This window comes from Chionomys nivalis, chromosome 18 (genome assembly GCF_950005125.1).
Source record: "Chionomys nivalis chromosome 18, mChiNiv1.1, whole genome shotgun sequence".
Taxonomy (NCBI): domain Eukaryota; kingdom Metazoa; phylum Chordata; class Mammalia; order Rodentia; family Cricetidae; genus Chionomys; species Chionomys nivalis.
The window spans coordinates 17,567,716-17,584,906 of record NC_080103.1 but is presented as its reverse complement, the minus strand read 5'-3'; the positions used below and the strand labels follow the sequence as shown (position 1 = coordinate 17,584,906).

The window sequence follows — 17,191 nt, the reverse complement described above, 5'->3', positions numbered from 1 at the left end:
TTCAATCGGTAATTCTTCCTCCTAACCGAGAGCCGGCCAATTCCTCTCACGGAAGCAATCCATCCCAACCCCATCTCGTCCAACTCGCCCGGACCAGGCCCTTTCCCCAAAAATCACTTCTCGGGGCGGCTTCTGCAGACCCCTTCTCTGTCTGTTAGTCCACCCTCTGCAGAAGCGCCTCAAACCTCCCTCGCAGCATCCCCTCCCCCAGCCCCTCGCGGCCGGCACCCCTCCCTTCTGCCTCCCCGTATCTCCGGCGGTGCAGCTTCTCTGGTAACCGTCCCCGGGGCCGTGGCTTTCGCCTCCGCAACCTCTCGGCACTGCACCGTCCGAGCAGCCTCAGGACCCCCGCCCCCGTTACCAGACCCGCACCAGGGTGCGGCCTGCTACTCACCTTGCTGGACGTCGCCGTTGGTGCCCCCGGGGATGGGCACGCTGAGCTGGCGCTCGGGCTCCGGCAGGCAGCGCAGGCAGAAGGAGTGCAAGCAGGGGAGCAGCTTGGGCTCCGCCTCACGCCGGCTCTGCAAGCTCTGCTGACACACGGCGCAGGTGTCCAGAAGCGAGGCTGGTGGCCCGAGAGGCGGCCCCGACGAGGGGCCCGGGGCCGGAGCCGACGCTGCAGCTGGGGCCGGCGTCGATGCCGCGCCCCCGGGAGCCGTGGAGCCCACCGAGGCCGCGGGAGCCGAGGCGGCCGGAGCCGAGCTGGAGGAGGCCGCGGTCACCCCCCCGTCATCGGGCCCAGCCGCACCGCCCTCCGCGCCAGCCCTGCCGCCTTCCTCCTCCTCCTCCTCCACCAGCACCGCGGCGAGAGGCGGCTCCGCCTCCTGCGCCGCGGGCCCGGCGGCCCCGGCGGTTACCGGCGCGCTGCCGCTGCCCCCGCCGCCGCTCTCTGCCTCACCGCCGCCTTTGTTTTCCGCCATGTTTTCCTCTTTGAACCCGCCGGACCGCCCCGCGCCGCCCGCCGCTCGCGCCGCCGCCGCCGCCCCCAGCCTCAGCCGCAGCCACAGCGAGAGCGGCCGCCGAGAGCGAGCGAGGTAGCGAGCAAGCGAACACACGGGAGCGCGCGCGCACGCGGCGCCCCCGCCCTCGCGTCGCGCGGCGGGAGGGGCGGGCGCGCGCACGCACGCCCCGACGTCCTCCGGAGGGAGGCGGGAACTCGGGTCGTGCGCGCGCGCGGAAGGGTCGGCGAAGCCAGTCCGCGCCTCAGGCCGGCGCGTTGCGACAGAGCCGGGGCTCGGGAGCTCGGAAGGAGCTTTTAAAACCTGAAGTTAGTGGCACTGGGTCTCTGTGGCGTGCGTTTGGCTGCTAGCGCCGAAGGGGCAGCGGTGCGGGAGAAGGGAGGGAAAGCGTGCAAGGGTAGGAGGCTGGCCCGCCTTCGTCCCCGAGCGAGCGTCTCCGCGGCGACGCCGTCCCCAGCGACGGGCGCGCCTCCGCGGAAGCTTCACCTGTCGCGCGCTTGGACGCGGCGGCCTCCCAGCGAGGAGGTGCGGACCACCTGGGTCTCTGCTAGGTGTTGATGGACCGTGTTCTCTAGAGGGCTGTGACTCCGGAGAGCAGCTGGGCAGAACCCCCTCTCCCCCACCTCCAACACACACACACCCCAAAGGTATCGGCTTCCTCCGGTGAGAAAGAAGTCTCCTAATAGCTATTTTTAGCTTCTTAAGGTGATTCTCCAACGTTGCTACATACCTGGAAGCCAATCAAACGAGCTTTTTCTAAACGGAGATGCCAGGGCCACACCCCAGAACAGAATCAGGAAGTTGGAGAGCAGATGGATGTTGAAAAGTCCCTGTGGCTGATGTGCCAGTTGAGGAGACCACGTTTCTAACCAATATTCTATCCTGAGAGGCTCACTCAGCGTCCCCGGGTGAGCTGCCTGACTGTCCTCTCACCGTCTCAGTCGTAGAAGCTTTCTGAAAGGTTTTTTTGTTTGTTTGTTTGAGATCGGGCCTCTCAGCCCCAGGCTGGCATCAGACCTCCACTTTCCCAGTTCTGCCAGTACAGGTGTAACATGATAGTGGCCACCTGTAGTCACTTGCAGACAGGCTGAATTCAAGGCCAGCTTGGCTTCGTAGGGAGACGGTGTCTCCAAAAAGAAATGGGGGAGGGGGAACGTATGTAGGTGCAACAGCTGTTTTAATGTTAGGTGCAGAAATCCGTCCTGACCAATAGATAATATTGCAGGAAATATTTTTTGTTGGAGTCCTTACGTTTACAGACGAACGTTATTCATTAAGCCCTTCAAAATCTCTGCTGACCCCTTATGTGTTAGATATAAACACTAGGGTTTCTACAAGACTAGAACAAAGAAGCTCTTGCCTTCAAGAAGTTGACAAATCTAATGGATGGGCTTGGGTACTGTGTCAAGGTTATGTGGTGTGGAGTGAAAATAAGGAGTTTGAAGGATTAGTGCTGATTAAGTAAGGCTCTGTTGATAAGGTGTAGGAGCCTGGCTTGCACAAGGGTATCCTAGAGAGAGGAACAGGTAGCCTGAGGCAAATAGAGAATCCTGGTTCCTTAGAGGAACAGCCTGGAGTCGGTGTGGCTGGAATGGCTTGAGCCAGGAAAGGATAAGAACAGGGAGATAACACTATTGTGATGGTTTGACTAAGAATCCCCCTCCCCCCCCCCCCCCCCCCCCCGGGCTCATTTATTTGAATGGATGGTCCCCTGGGAGCAGAACTGCTTGAAAGGATTAGGAGGCGTGGCCTCGTTGGGGGGGGAGGTTTGTCACCTTGGCTTGCAAAGAGTACTTCCGGAGTTCCGTCACTAAACTTGAAAACCACCAAGACCAAGAGAATGAGAACAGATACGAGTTCTGCATCTAATTACTATCTGTCAGCTTTTCTATATTTCCAAGATCATTGAGGGGCACATTGGTTATTCCAATAATAAAAACAACAGTATTTAAGCAGAAACTTCCAATTTACAAAGTACTTTCAAACATTATCTGTAATTCTTGCAATTAGTAAGATGTGTCCTAATTTAGACAATAAGTAGATTTCATTATATGAGTGTATTATAATGCATTGGCTATCTATTTCTAAACAATAAGGTGGTTTCTAAATTTATATTTAAAAACATCAATTGCTGGGCCATGGTGGTGCACACCTTTAATCCCAGCACTCAGGAGGCAGAGGCAGACAGATCTCTTGAGTTCGAGGCCAGCCTGCCTACAGAGTGAGTTCCAGGACAGCCAGTTACACAGAGAAATCCTGTCTTGGAATAAAAGACAAAGAGACAAAGAAAGAAAGAGAAAGGAAGGAAGGAAGGCTGGGCGGTGGTGGCACACGCCTTTAATCCCAGCACTCGGGAGGCAGAGGCAGGCGGATCTCTGTGAGTTCGAGGCCAGCCTGGTCTACAAGAGCTAGTTCCAGGACAGGAACCAAAAAGCTATGGAGAAACCCTGTCTCAAAAATCCAAGGGGGCTGGAGAGATGGCTCAGAGGTTAAGAGCATTGCCTACTCTTCCAAAGGTCCTGAGTTCAATTCCCAGCAACCACATGGTGGCTCACAACCATCTGTAATGGGGTCTGGTGCCCTCTTCTGGCCTGCAGGCATACAGACAGAATATTGTATACATAATAAATAAATAAATAAATACTTTTTTTTTTTTTTTTTTGGTTTTTCGAGACAGGGTTTCTCTGTAGCTTTGGTGCCCGTCCTGGAACTAGCTCTTGTAGACCAGGCTGGCCTCGAACTCACAGAGATCCACCTGCCTCTGCCTCCCGAGTGCTGGGATTAAAGGCGTGCGCCACCACCGCCCGGCAATAAATACATTTTTTAAAAAAATCCAAAAAAAAAAAAGAGAGAAAGGAAGGAAGGAAAAGAAAAACAAACCAAACAAAATACAGTGATAATCACTGGGGTTATACTTTACATATTTCCAATTATTTATTCTGAATATTTTGTTTATTTTGGTTTTCAAGACAGGGTTTCTCTGTAGTTTTGGAGCCTATCCTAGAACTAGCTCTTGTAGACCAGGCTGGCCTCGAACTCACAGAGATCCACCTGCCTCTGCCTCCCGAGTGCTGGGATTAAAGGAGTATGCCACCACCGCCTGGTTTAGAAACTTTTATTTATTTATTTATTTATTTTGGTTTTTCGAGACAGGGTTTCTCTGTGGCTTTGGAGCCTGTCCTGGAACTAGCTCTTGTAGACCAGGCTGGTCTCGAACTCACAGAGATCCGCCTGCCTCTGCCTCCCGAGTGCTGGGATTAAAGGCGTGCGCCACCACCGCCCGGCTCGAAACTTTTAATTACATGTAGTCTCCATCTGTTAAAACTTGGAGCTAGTCCTGTGCTATATTCTGTTCAGAAAGTTCTTCCCTAGCCTAATGGTTATTTAATGGCTTAAGAGCTTTGAATTTTATTATTAAAAACCTTTATAATGGCCCTACTATTTAAATCAACATTTTCATTTTTAAGAATATTCAGAAGAACCTGGGCAGGGGTGACGCATGCCTTTGGGTGCTACCAAAGCCAAATCAATCGGGAGGCAGAGGCAGGGGCAGGGGGATCTCTGTGAGTTCAAGGCCAGCCTGGTCTACAAGAGCTAGTTCCAGGACAGGCTCCAAAGCTACAGAGAAACCTTGTCTCGAAAAACACACACACACACAAAAAAGTCACTCTACCAAAATTGCTTTCGCCAACACTGTGGTTGGTTTCCATATCCTTGCATTGTGTATGTTTGGCTCCCAACCATCATTGTCTTCTCAAAGGAAATCAATACTGTTGCCCTCTCTCCCGAATCACTTTCTTGGCCCTCTCCATGTTTTCCTCCTACCATTTGAACTGCTGTTTCCATGCTACAGACTGTGTTAGAGGCCCCCAGTACCATGTTCAGGCCCAGTGATTTGCTGAATGAACCTACACAATTTCAAAAGTCTGTTATAATTTATTAACATGGACAGGTATAGGTAAAAATCATCAAAGGTGCCGGATGGCAGTGGCTAACACCTTTAATCACAGCACTAGGGAGGCAGAAACAGTCAAATCTCTGTGAGTTCGAGACCAGCCTTGACTACAGAGTGGGTTCCAGGATAGACCCCAAAGCTACAGAGAAATCCTGTCTCAAAAAACAAGAAATAAACAACAACCACAACCACAAAAAAATCATAAATAGCAAAAAGCATAGGGAACGAATTCCAGTAGAAAATAGGCTCAAAGTTTCCAGGTGTCCCTCATGCTAGAGTTACATTAGTGCCCTCAACAATGATGTGTGCCAACGTGTATATTGTGCTGTCAATCAGGGAAGCAGACCCAAGTCGTATTGGGCAGGATCTTTACTGGGAGTCAATCCCAGAGACATGCATTGCCCTTGGGACAGCTCAACTACTCTGACTATCCTCCCTCCCAGAGGTCAAATGTATGCTGTGGCCACTTCCTCAAGCAGACAGAAAGTCAGAGTATTCCAAGGACTCGGAAGTTACTTCCCAAGAAGCCAAAGACAAGGTTTTCCTTAGAATGTGTACAATTTGAACAGTCAGTCCTACTAAGCTAGCTTTTTTGTTTCTTTGTTGTTTTTGCTTTTCAAGACAGATTTCTCTGTGTAACAGCCTTGACTGTTCTAGAACTCAAGTTGTAAACCAGGCTGACCTCCAACTCACAGAGGCCTGCTTCTGCCTCTGGAGTGCTGGGATTAAAGGGACAAGCCAACACCACCCTTCATAAACTAACTTTTCATGTGCCCAGACTTTAGATGTTGGAATTTCTCAAATCCTGACTGTAGTTTCACTTGTCAATCATTTTCTCCCTAAATAAATCCATTCATGCCACAGGTTCATTTACCATTGACACAGTGACAACTCCCCAAATCGTATCCTCAGTCCACAATTCTCCTTTGAAGTCAAGGCCCTGTGCACACGGCCTTCTCTCTGACTGATGAAGGACTTCACACACTTAGCATGTTGAAGACTGGCAATCTCCCTGCAGATGCTCTGCATCTCCCACATTCTCAAGCTCAGTGTATGGTATTATTATTCACCAAGTTGCCCTGGAAAGATACATAGAAGATAAATATTGGAGGCTGTAGAAATGGCTCCACCATTAAGGGTGCTGTTCTTCCTGAGGACCAGAATTCAATTCTCAGACCCACACTGGGTGGCTCAAAATTCACTGTAACCCCAGGTTCAGGGTATCTGATGTCCACTCCTGGCCTACACACACACACACACACACACACACACACGAACAAAAAATTTAAAGGAAGTAGAGAGATGGCTCAGCAGTTAAGAGCACGTATGCTTTTCCAGAGGACCATGATTCAGCTCCCAGTAGTCTTTAACTGAAGTTCCATGGGATATGAGGCCCTCTTCTGACTTCTGGAGGTACAAGCATGCACACAGTGTGCATGTGTACCTTCAAGCAAGCATTCATCTATTAAACTTTAAAAAAAATTTTTTTTTTTGATTTTTTGAGACAGGGTTTCTCCGTAGCTTTTTGGTTCCTGTCCTGGAACTAGCTCTTGTAGACCAGGCTGGCCTCGAACTCACAGAGATCCGCCTGTCTCTGCCTCCCGAGTGCTAGGATTAAAGGTGTGTGCCACCACTGCCCGGCACTTTAAAAAATTTTAAATGGGGCTGGAGAGATGGCTCAGAGGTTAAAAGCACTGCCTGCTCTACCAGGGGTCCCGAGTTCAATTCCCAGCAATCAATTCACAACCATCTTTAATAAGATCTGGTGCCATCTTCTAACATGCAGGCATGCAGACAGAAACACTGTATACGTAATAAATAAACATTTAAAAAATAAAATTAAAAAAAATTTAAATGATACTTTTTTCCTATATTAGATATAGAATGGGTCATGCTTACAACACGCAACTCCTGACTCCTCTTATCCAATCTCCTGCAGGAATGGCTGGCTAACACTTGTAATTCCAGTACTTGGGAGGCTAATGTAGAAGAAACCCTATCTCAATTAGGACAAAAAAAATTATTGATTCTTTCTAGTTTGACTTCTCAAATATTTGTTGTCCAAATCTCTCCATTTGTATCCATTTCTGCAGTCACCATCTTAAGTCAACTTTCTACCCTCAGATACTACTGGCTTCTTCTTTATGTTGTCTCCTCTGAAATCCTTGTCCAAGCTGCAGTAAATAATTCTTTAGGAAGAAAGTTGTTATGGAATATTAGTTGAAGATGTGTTACATTTGTTTGTGCTGTGGAATATTTGTTTAATGATGCAAAGATGTGTTGCATTTTTTTATGTTGCATTTGTTTAACTCTGTGAAGCTGTGTTACTTTGCCTTCCCAAAACACCTGATTGGTCTAATAAAGACTGAATGGCCAATAGCAAGGCAGGAAAAAGGATAGGAGGGACTGGTAGGTAGAAAGAATAAGTAGGAGGAGAAATCTGGGAAGAAGGATCAAGGAGTGAGAAAAGGAGAGGAGGACTCGAGGGACCAGCCACCTAGCTATACAACCATCCATAGAAAAAGTAAAGAGCCCAGTGGTGGTGGTGCACACCTTTAATCCCAGCCCTTGGGAGGCAGAGGCAGGCGGATCTCTGTGAGTTCGAGGCCAGCCTGGTCTACAAGAGCTAGTTCCAGGACAGGCTCCAAAAAAACTACAGAGAAATCCAGTCTCGAAAAACAAAAAGAAAAGAAAAAAAGAAAGTGCTCTCTACTTCCCCAACCGCCATCCCCATGTCGTCCCATTCCTCTTAACATAAAAAAGAAAACTTGTTAATTCTTCTGGGAGATTGTATCATCTGGCCCAGACTTTCTAGCCGCGCCTCCATCCTCAGTTTGCCCGTGGCTCCCTCCCTCTAGCTTCACTGACCTTCAACAGCTTCAATGTGCCACACATACACACACACACACACACACACACACACACACCTTGCCATAGGGAATCTGTACATTTTCTTATTTAGCTGGACTGACCATTCCCATCACCACCTACTCAAGCTTGGTGTCTTGTCTCCATCAGTGTTCCCTCAGAGACACTCCTGTTTTGATGAACTTTGTTTGTTAGCTTTCGTTCTCAAACGTCACTAAACTCAATCTGATGTGGAACTCCCCTCTGTATGCTGTGAATATGTTTTATTGCCATTGGTTAATAAAGAAGCTGCTTTGGGCCTATAGTCAGGGCAGAATAGAACAAGGTGGAATTCCGAACAGAGAAGTAAAGAGAAAGTAGACAGTCATAGAGATACCACGAAGCAGCTGAAGGAGAAAGATGCCAGCCACCAGTTGGAAAATGGATGGAGCTAGAAAACATTATTTTGAGTGAGGTAACCCAGACACAGAAAGACAATTATCACATGTACTCACTCACAGGTGGTTTTAAACATCAAGAAAGCCAGCCTACAAACCATAATCCCAGAGAACTTAGACAACAATGTGGAGACTAAGAGAGACTTACATAGATATAATCCTACATGGGAAGTAGAAAGTAGAAAAAGACAAGATCTCCTGAGTAAATTGGGAGCATGGAGACCTTGGGGGAGGATTAAAGGGGGGAGAGGAGAGACAGGGAGAGAATTGGAGAAAAATGTAGAGCTCAATAAATACCAAAAAGAAACCCAAAAAACCTTCATACCATTTATGGTCAAAAAAGAGAAAGAAAAGGAAAAAATGGGGGGAACCAGGAAATTTCACACAACTATTTGTCAATAACAATATAACAATTTTATGGGAATTTGGACTGTAACTTCCTCGTAAGGCAGTTACCTAGCATGCTAGAGGCACAGGCTACCATGCCTATAGGGAAAACGAGCCAGCCAAAGAAACACACTTTGGTTCCACAACCAGAGCCAAAGAAATACACCCTGACCCTGAAACCAGAGCCAAAGAAACACATTTTGGTCCTGGAACCAGAGCCCGTGAAACATACCCTAACTTGAAATTAAAGCCAAAAGCCTACAAAGAAACACACTTTGATCCAGAAACTAGAGCCAAATATGCCCCTGACCAACTAAGCGGAAAACCAACCCGTCCTTGAGCACAAGATCTAGCCCATCTGAGCTCAAGGGACTGAAATCTGACCAATTCCCACCCTGAAAATCTCCTTGGAAAAACTCTCCACTAAGAAGACCCACATAAACCAAGTCATGTACCTGTACCATTTGCATCTGCCTTGGGAGAGGCAGAGGCAGTCACTCTCTTGGAATCTTCCCTCCCAATAAGTCTCTTGAATGAGGTTCAGGAGAGACCTTTTTTCACCAGAATGGAGCAGAGGAGAGAGGTAACAACTTTTCATTGGAGCAGAACAGAGCCAAGCAAGGCTGTAATACTTTTGCTAGGGAAGCCTTCCCCTAGCAGAGTAGACTGATACACTCTGGGAGACCAGGGCAGAACTGTTACAACTTCGCTGGGGAACCCCTCCCCTGTTGGAGCAGAGTTGTCATATTGGGAAAACCTTTCTCTGGAACTTGACTGTAAGATGCTACCCTTGTGGTATTCCTTGGCTCCCAACTGTCAGAATACTTTTCCATTTGAGCTGTAACACTCAGTATTCCTTGGCTCCTGACTGCCAGGATCCCTTTCCATCCTTGTAAGCTGTAATGCTTCAGTACCCAACACCACATATACTAAAAAGGCGAACCTTTGATTTTCCTCATGCTAAACAGGCTCTTGTCACTGTAAGCAAAATATCTACATACGCAACTTTAGGGAGAAAGAATTATTATTATTATTTTATTATTGTTATCTTGGTTTTTTTGTGACTGGGTTTAACAGTCCTGGAACTCACTTTGTAGACAAGGCTGGCCTTGGGGAGGTTTTCATCACTGTGGGGTAGGCCTGTTAGAGTGGTTTATAACCTGGGACAAGAAGCAGAAAAGGGGGGGCTGGCGAGATGGCTCAGCGGTTAAAAGCATTGCTTGCTCTTCCAAAGGTCCTGAGTTCAATTCCCAGCAACCACATGGTGGCTCACAACCATCTGTAACGAGATCTGGTGCCCTCTTCTGGCCTGCAGGCATATATGCAGACAGAATATTGTATACTTAATAAATAAATATATAAAAAAAAAAAAAAGAAGAAGAAGCAGAAAAGGAAGGAAGGAAAGAAAGAAGGGATTAGGACAAGATATAGCCCAAGGATGACTTGAATGAGCCAGCAATCTGTTTCCTCCAACCATGCAAGGACTTTTACCTCCGTCCCGCGATAGCATATTATTTGGAATAAATCAATGAATTAAAGCATTTTTTTATCAGCACTCTGGAATCTCTAGCTTGGAGTTGCGGGGGCATTCCAAACTCCACCCAAAGGAAGGCCGCCAAACAGGCTGCACCTCCGGAGGGTATTTAAGGTCTGGCCCACAGACTTCCTCCCCTGGTTTTTCTCTCTAGTAGGTTTCTCTTCTTCTCATGGGGCCTCCTAGGAATGCTCTGCTAAGATAAAACCTGGATTTATTCATTCTTAGTTCAGCTTGGCTTGATTGGCTGCATCAGCAAAGAGGTTTAGTATCAGGATACAGAATGTGACGCCTGCGTTACTCTCTATGGTACAGTTCACGCTACTACTGTACCGTTTGCGAGCTGGGCAAGGGCCTGGAGATTAAAAGAACACACAAGAGACATGGGTCATTCATGAGGAGATAATGTCAAATGCCGTTTATTCAAGTTTAGGAAATCCCTTAGATACCTAACTGCTGCACAATGCAAGTCCTCCCAGGCAGGTGGGAAATTACCAAGCCAGAAATGGAATACACAGTGGTCCTATAGCTAACTACCAGGGGGGCAGAGGGAGCACAGGAACAAACAGGATGTTTAGCCGGATATTGCAACAAGATGTCTGGCCAGAACTGTCCTCAAGATGAACCCCAAGAGGAGGGGTAGACCCATGGGCCCTACAACAGAAACTTTCCCACCCCTTGTCATCTGATCATCTCGGAAGACACCATCATGGAACGCTCAGAAATGAGCTTCACTTGCCTCCTTGGTGTTCAGTATAATCAAGTGTGTACTCAAGATTAGCCATTATATACTTAGTATATATTTACTATAGAATATACATTTTTAAAAATGTGTGTTAGTGTTTTGCCTGCATGGGTCCATGAAGGTCAGAAGAGGTCATCAGATCTCCTGGGACTAGATTTAAGGGTAACTGTGAGCCACCATGTGGGTGCTTGGAACTGAAACTAGGTTCTCTGAAAAGCAGCAGGTGCTCTTTTATGTATGAGTTCTATGCATGTATGCCTCCATGCAAGAAGAGGGCATCAGATCTATTATAGATAGTTGTGAGCCACCATGTGGTTGCTGTGCCATGACCTTAGCACCACTGGAAGAGCCGCCAGAACTCCTAACCACTGAGTCATCTCTCTCCAGTCCTCCTATCTTGATTTTGTCTTTCTAATAACATATCTTCTGTTTTAGGCCTCTGCCAAAGAGAAACTTTGCCAGCACCCGACCTAGAAATAGGTAGCAGCCTGTGCTTTTGTGAAAAATAGTCATGGCTCAACCGTCCAGAGCACTTGCTGCCCTTCCAGAGGACCCAGGTTCTACTCCCAGCACCCACGTGATGGCCACAACCATCTGTTCTGTACTCTTCGGGCCTCAGCTGATCCCAGGCATGCATGTGCTACACAGACATGCACACAGGCAAAATACCCGTAGATGTTAAAAAAAATTAAGTTAAAAAAATAAAATCATGAAGTTAGGAATGGTGGCACACTGGTAATCCTAGCACTTAGAAGATTAAGGCAGGAGAAGCCAAGGCTCAAAGGCATCATGACAACTTAGGCAGGCCCTGTCTCAAAAGTATAAAAAGGAATAGGCGTATAACTCAGTGGTAGAGTGATTGCTCAACATGGTTAAGGTCCAATGTTTGATCCTTGATCATGCAAAATTAATTAAAAATAAAAGTTTTAAACTGAAAAAATAAATAAAAGTTTTAGGATAGTTTGCTGTGAGAGCTGCCGATACGTTATTGTCAGATTATGAGAAGAGTTAAATTATGAAATATGTGATCAAACAGCTGGCTTTTTCTTTTTCTTTTTTTCTTTTTTTTTGGTTTTTCAAGACAGGGTTTCTCTGTGGTTTTGGAGCCTGTCCTGGAACTAGCTCTTGTAGACCAGCCTGGTCTCGAACTCACAGAGATCCGCCTGCCTCTGCCTCCCGAGTGCTGAGATTAAAGGCGTGCGCCACCACCGCCCGGCTCAGCTGGCTTTTTCTACACAGCAAAAATATATGTGGAACATTAACCATCTCACTGCTTCACCAAATGCTTTCGCTCTTTGGAAAAAAAGGTTTAGAGTAAGAGGATAGAACATTAAAATGCAAAAAGAGAATTGAGATAGATAGTTTTAGCAAATTTGGGATAGGAAAAGTCTGAACTTGACAAAAAGTGGATGAGTACCTAAAATGTCAAGGCTGGCCAAATGGCTCAGCAGTTAGGAGCGCTGGCTGCTCTTGCAGAGGACTGGAGTTTGTTTCCTAGCACCCACAGGATCAGCCAACAAACATGCAACTACCGCCTTGTCCAGGGGAAATGATACCCACTTCTGACCTCCAAAGGCACCCACACACAGGCACTCACACACCCATGCACATATATTAAGATAGAGTTAATAGGTTTATTCCTCCCTTCTTAAAATCGTCAAGTAGCTATTGAGATAGCTCAGTGAGTAAAAGCATTTTCTGCCAAGACTGACAACCTGAGTTCTGAGTTCAGTCCCAAAATACACATAGTAGAAGAAAAGAACTGATTCCCACAATTTGTCTTCTGCCTTACACACGCATACACACATACACGACACACACACACATATATATCCACAGACACTCATCACACACTAAATTAATAAATGTAGGAAAAATGAATGATTTGGATATGTTTCTGTGGTAAAACACAAGATGTGCTTTGATATTTAGGTTTTGGAGGCCCTGGGTTCAATCGTCAGCACATAAATAAATAAATAAATAAATAAATAAATAAATAAACAAACAAACATAAATGCAAGTTTAAAAATTGTAAGCCCATGAATCCAGCGGTGGTGGCTCACGCCTTTAATCCCAGCATTAGGGAGGCAGAGGCAGATGGACCTCTGAGAGTTCAAGGCCAGCCTTGTCTACAAGAGCTAGTTGCAGGATAGGTTCCAAAAGCTACAGAGAAACCCTGTCTTGAAAAACTAAATAAATAAATAATAAAAAAAATAAAATGTAAGCCCATAGTGGGGATATAACATGTTAGTTAATAGAGTTGTGTTTGGTTGGAACCTCCGACTCACTTATGCTTGATCCAAAAAGCCCCATTCCTCTCCCTCTCTCCCTCTCCCTCTCTCTCCAAATCCCATCCTCTCAGAGAATCTCCAACACACAAATGGCACCAAAAAGCCCAGTTCCAGATTCTGGGCGACTCAAATAGTCGCAGCTTCCTCCCCTGTGGCCAGCAGCCCAAGTCCCTGCCTAACTAAGCATTCAACTTTTTACCATACTTGGACACAAACCCAGACATGTCATCACCCCTCACCTACAAGCTATATAATCTTCCTGCTTTAGTTTGGGTGTGTGGCTTCTCTTTGGAGACTGGACAACCCAGCCAGGAGTTGCTTTGTTCAAATAAACCTGTTGTTCTGCTTTTTTTTTTTTTTTTTTTTTTTTTTTTCTAAAAGATGGTGTTTCTCTTGGCTGTCCTGGAACTCTCTTTGTAAATAAGGTTGACCTTGAACTCACTGAGATCTGCCTGCCTCTGCCTCTCAAGGTCTGGGATTAAAGGTGTGTGCCACCACTGCCCAGCTCTTCTGTTCAATTAGGCTTGATCTGGTTTATTGCAGTGGTGGAGAAACATATTCTGTAAGAGAACCTATTATTGGACAGAAACCCGACGAGTTTGCCTAATATGCACAAAACCTAAGGTCGGTTTCCAGGACCATATGAAAATAGGCACGTGGTACATGTGACTATGATAATCACAGGACTAGAGATAGAAGCAGGAAAATCAAGAACTCAAGGTCATCCTTCACTACAGAGCAAGTTTAAGGCTACTTAATCTTTAAAAAGAAAAAAAAATCCTCTTTAATTCGGCATGGAGGACACACCTTTAATACTAGTTCTTGGGAAGTAGAGGCTGGATCTCTGTGAGTTCAGAGGCCAGCCTGGGCTACAGAACAAGCTTCAGGCGGCCAAGGCCGAGTTGTGAAACCCTGTCTTGAAAACAAACAAAAAACTCTTTTAGAGGGCCCAGGCCGACCCCCACTGGCATGCTATCTGTCCTCTGTCTCAGTTGCAGGCTCAGGAGAGACAAGGCACCCCCACACCCTACTACTGAAGGCCTTCAAACAGCAGTGCTCCTTCAAAGAAAGAGTAGATGACATTCAGCTCATCAAAGAGACACCAAGATCCTGGTGATATTAGAACAACACAAGGGTGGGTGAGAAACGGGCCTGTCCTGGATGAAACCAAGTTCTGGTACCTGACTATGTCAGTATGAGCAATCCCACCAAAAATAACTAGAAGGTGCCGACATTTACCTTGCTAACTGTAATGGTAAAAATGAAATGGCACCATTCCCTGAGTGGCAGTTGCGGGCAGGGGGTCACTCTGCAGCAGGTGAGACAGAGGCGGATAGGCACACCATGCAGAGTGAGGTTGGATGTTTAGTTAGTGGGTTATGGAAGGGAAGGGAAGAGAGAGGGAGAAGGGATGAGGAGAGAGAGAGAGAAAGAGAACCAGAGAGAAGAGGGGGAGGGGAAATGAGAGGCTACCTCTTTAGAAGAGGGACGGAAAAGAAGGAGCTCAGGTTGGGAGCAGAAGGAAAATCCACTTGCCTCAGAGGAGGGATTGCACTAACAAAGCTTTGTTCTCCCAGTGAACAAGCACAGCACTATGAACCTGTCCACACCTCCTCTGAGGTGAGAAGGATGAAGGCAGAGTGTTAGGATTCTGGCATTATGCTGGCCTCTGTCACCTGGCAGGATGCCCTCAGGTGGTACCCTGGCCAGCCCAGGGTCCTGTGACTGCTACATCACTATGTAGTCTATATGAAGGTGCAAAATGTCCCTTTAAGAGACAAACGCTACCCATTCCCACTCTCTTTCCCACTGTTCTTCTGAAGAGGCAAGCAGGTCTCTACCTCTCTCTCTCTCTCTTTCTCTTTTCCCTTCCCAGTTTCCTTTATCTCAATAATACTCCTCACTTAAGCACAACATTAGTCTCCTGCCTGCCACGAAGTCTCTGACTCTCACTCACCAAGGTTCCTCTCCCAGGCAAATCATTACATTTGGTGCTAGGACTGCCAGGCTCTCCCCATGGTTCCTCCCACCCGCAGGCAGGCAGCCTGAGGCACACAGGGACCCTGACCTTGGCCTACAGGTCCACTTTCTAACTACTAATCCACTAGGAATCTCCGCACAGCATCAGCTAAGATCGGTGAGCTCCCCTTCTCCAGGTCGGCCTTTGCCAACAATCATCACCTTGGGGAAATTCCCACAAGCGAGGCTTTTTGTCTCTCAGACCCGGCATGCTTCAGACCCCTGCACACAGGTCCCCGCCTTCTCAGACCTAAGCAGCCTTAGGACTCAGCCCTACAGCCTTCGTGCCTTCTTGTCTTTTGGGCTCACATCCTTTGGGGGCCCCAGCGCCCTGACCCTTGATTTTTTGGCTGAATAGCCATAAAACAACGTGGGCCATCATCATTAAAATCTTTCTGTTTCCCTCATGGGAAACAAGCAGACAAAAAAGTATAAGGGCCATCCACTCCTCTGGGATGTGTTTTACTCACTCATCTCTGTACTAATATCCCTTAGATAACAACTCAATTTGACCACCTAACGGCTCTTTATAGCCCAAAACTTTATGGAACCTTTCTAACTTCTGCCAGTGGACAGGTAAAGGGAAGGACTCAAAACACATGGGCAACACCATCTTGGCAAAGGACAGGCCAGGTGACCTAACTGCCATCTTTATGAAGGGCTACCATGTGACCACCACCATCTAGACTAAAGGCAAGACAGGTCAGATGACCTAGTCACTGTCTTTATTAAGAATGGTCTTCACCTCGTCTCTTGCCTCTTATATTTTTGTGTGGAATTCCCCTTACACTGACTCTGTTGCATGTGGTATGTTTGCACAGTGGTGTGCTTTTTTGGCAGGGCCTGCCAGAGCACACAATTCACACAGGGACCCCACCCCCCACCCACCCACTCTTTAGCAGATGTGCTCTCTTCCACCTGCAACAAATCCTCTTTTTATTTGCTCCAAAGACCTGCATATGTCTGTCTACTCTCTCTGTCTCTCTTTAAATGCCCTGTCTGCTTGTTACAATGTGCAAGTCAGAGATGGAAAAGCCAGCTTTGTCTCGTTCAATACTCACTGGTTCTCCGTTCTTATTTACTCATCTCCTGTTTAATATATGTGTATGCATCTTAAATTCAACCGTGCATGTATGTTCATATGATTATGGTTAAAAATGTTTTAAAATTAGGGTTAAAAATGTTCCAACAAGCTCTGATCATTGAGTATCCATCTAAACTAAAAAAGAAGGTCTCAAATATTTTAAATTGGTTTGTACTTATGATTAAAAATATATGGTTAGAGCCGGGCGATGGTGGCACACGCCTTTAATCCCAGCACTCAGGAGGCAGAGGCAGGCAGATCTCTGTGAGTTCGAGACCAGCCTGGTCTACAGAGCTAGTTCCAGGACAGGCTCCAAAGCCACAGAGAAATCCTGTCTCGAAAAACCAAAAAAAAAAAAATATATATATATATATATATATATATATATATATAACCATATATATATATATATGGTTATATATATATATATATAACCATATATATATATATATGGTTAGGGGGCTGGAGAGATGGCTCAGTGGTTAAGAGCATTGCCTGATGTGCCAAAGGTTCTGAGTTCAATTCCCAGCAACCACATGGTGGCTCACAACCATCTGTAATGAGATCTGGTGCCCTCTTCTGGCCTGCAGACATACAGACAGAATATTGTATACATAATAAATAAATAAATATTTTTAAAAAATATGGTTAGCTCTATTACAACATACTGTATATGTGACTTAACTCTGTTTTAAAATATATTCTATGTAGTGATAAAATTTTAATGTTATAAAGATCTATTTCAGATTAACAAAAGCTAACTTAGAGATTTTCACCTAATTCTGCTTTAAAATATATTCTATATAGTGATAAAAAGTTAAGGTTATATGGATCTCTTTCAGATTCAAAAAAGCTAACTTAGAGATTTTCCACCACCCAGCCCTTCCTGTAAACTGTTCTTCATTGTTGTCA

At 46.3% G+C, this 17,191-nt stretch overlaps 1 protein-coding gene across 2 annotated transcripts in view; it reads right to left on the bottom strand.

Annotated features, from left to right (window-relative positions):
• Trim33 (tripartite motif containing 33) overlaps positions 1-1,042 on the bottom strand; it is a 96,733-nt gene extending 95,691 nt beyond the window's left edge. For both annotated transcript variants that reach the window (XM_057793120.1, XM_057793121.1), the window contains exon 1: positions 395-1,042. In XM_057793120.1, the coding sequence (XP_057649103.1) occupies positions 395-920 (526 nt within the window). In that variant the 5' untranslated portion in view covers positions 921-1,042. The remainder of the gene's footprint in view (positions 1-394) is intronic.
• Between the last annotated feature and the right edge of the window lie 16,149 nt (positions 1,043-17,191).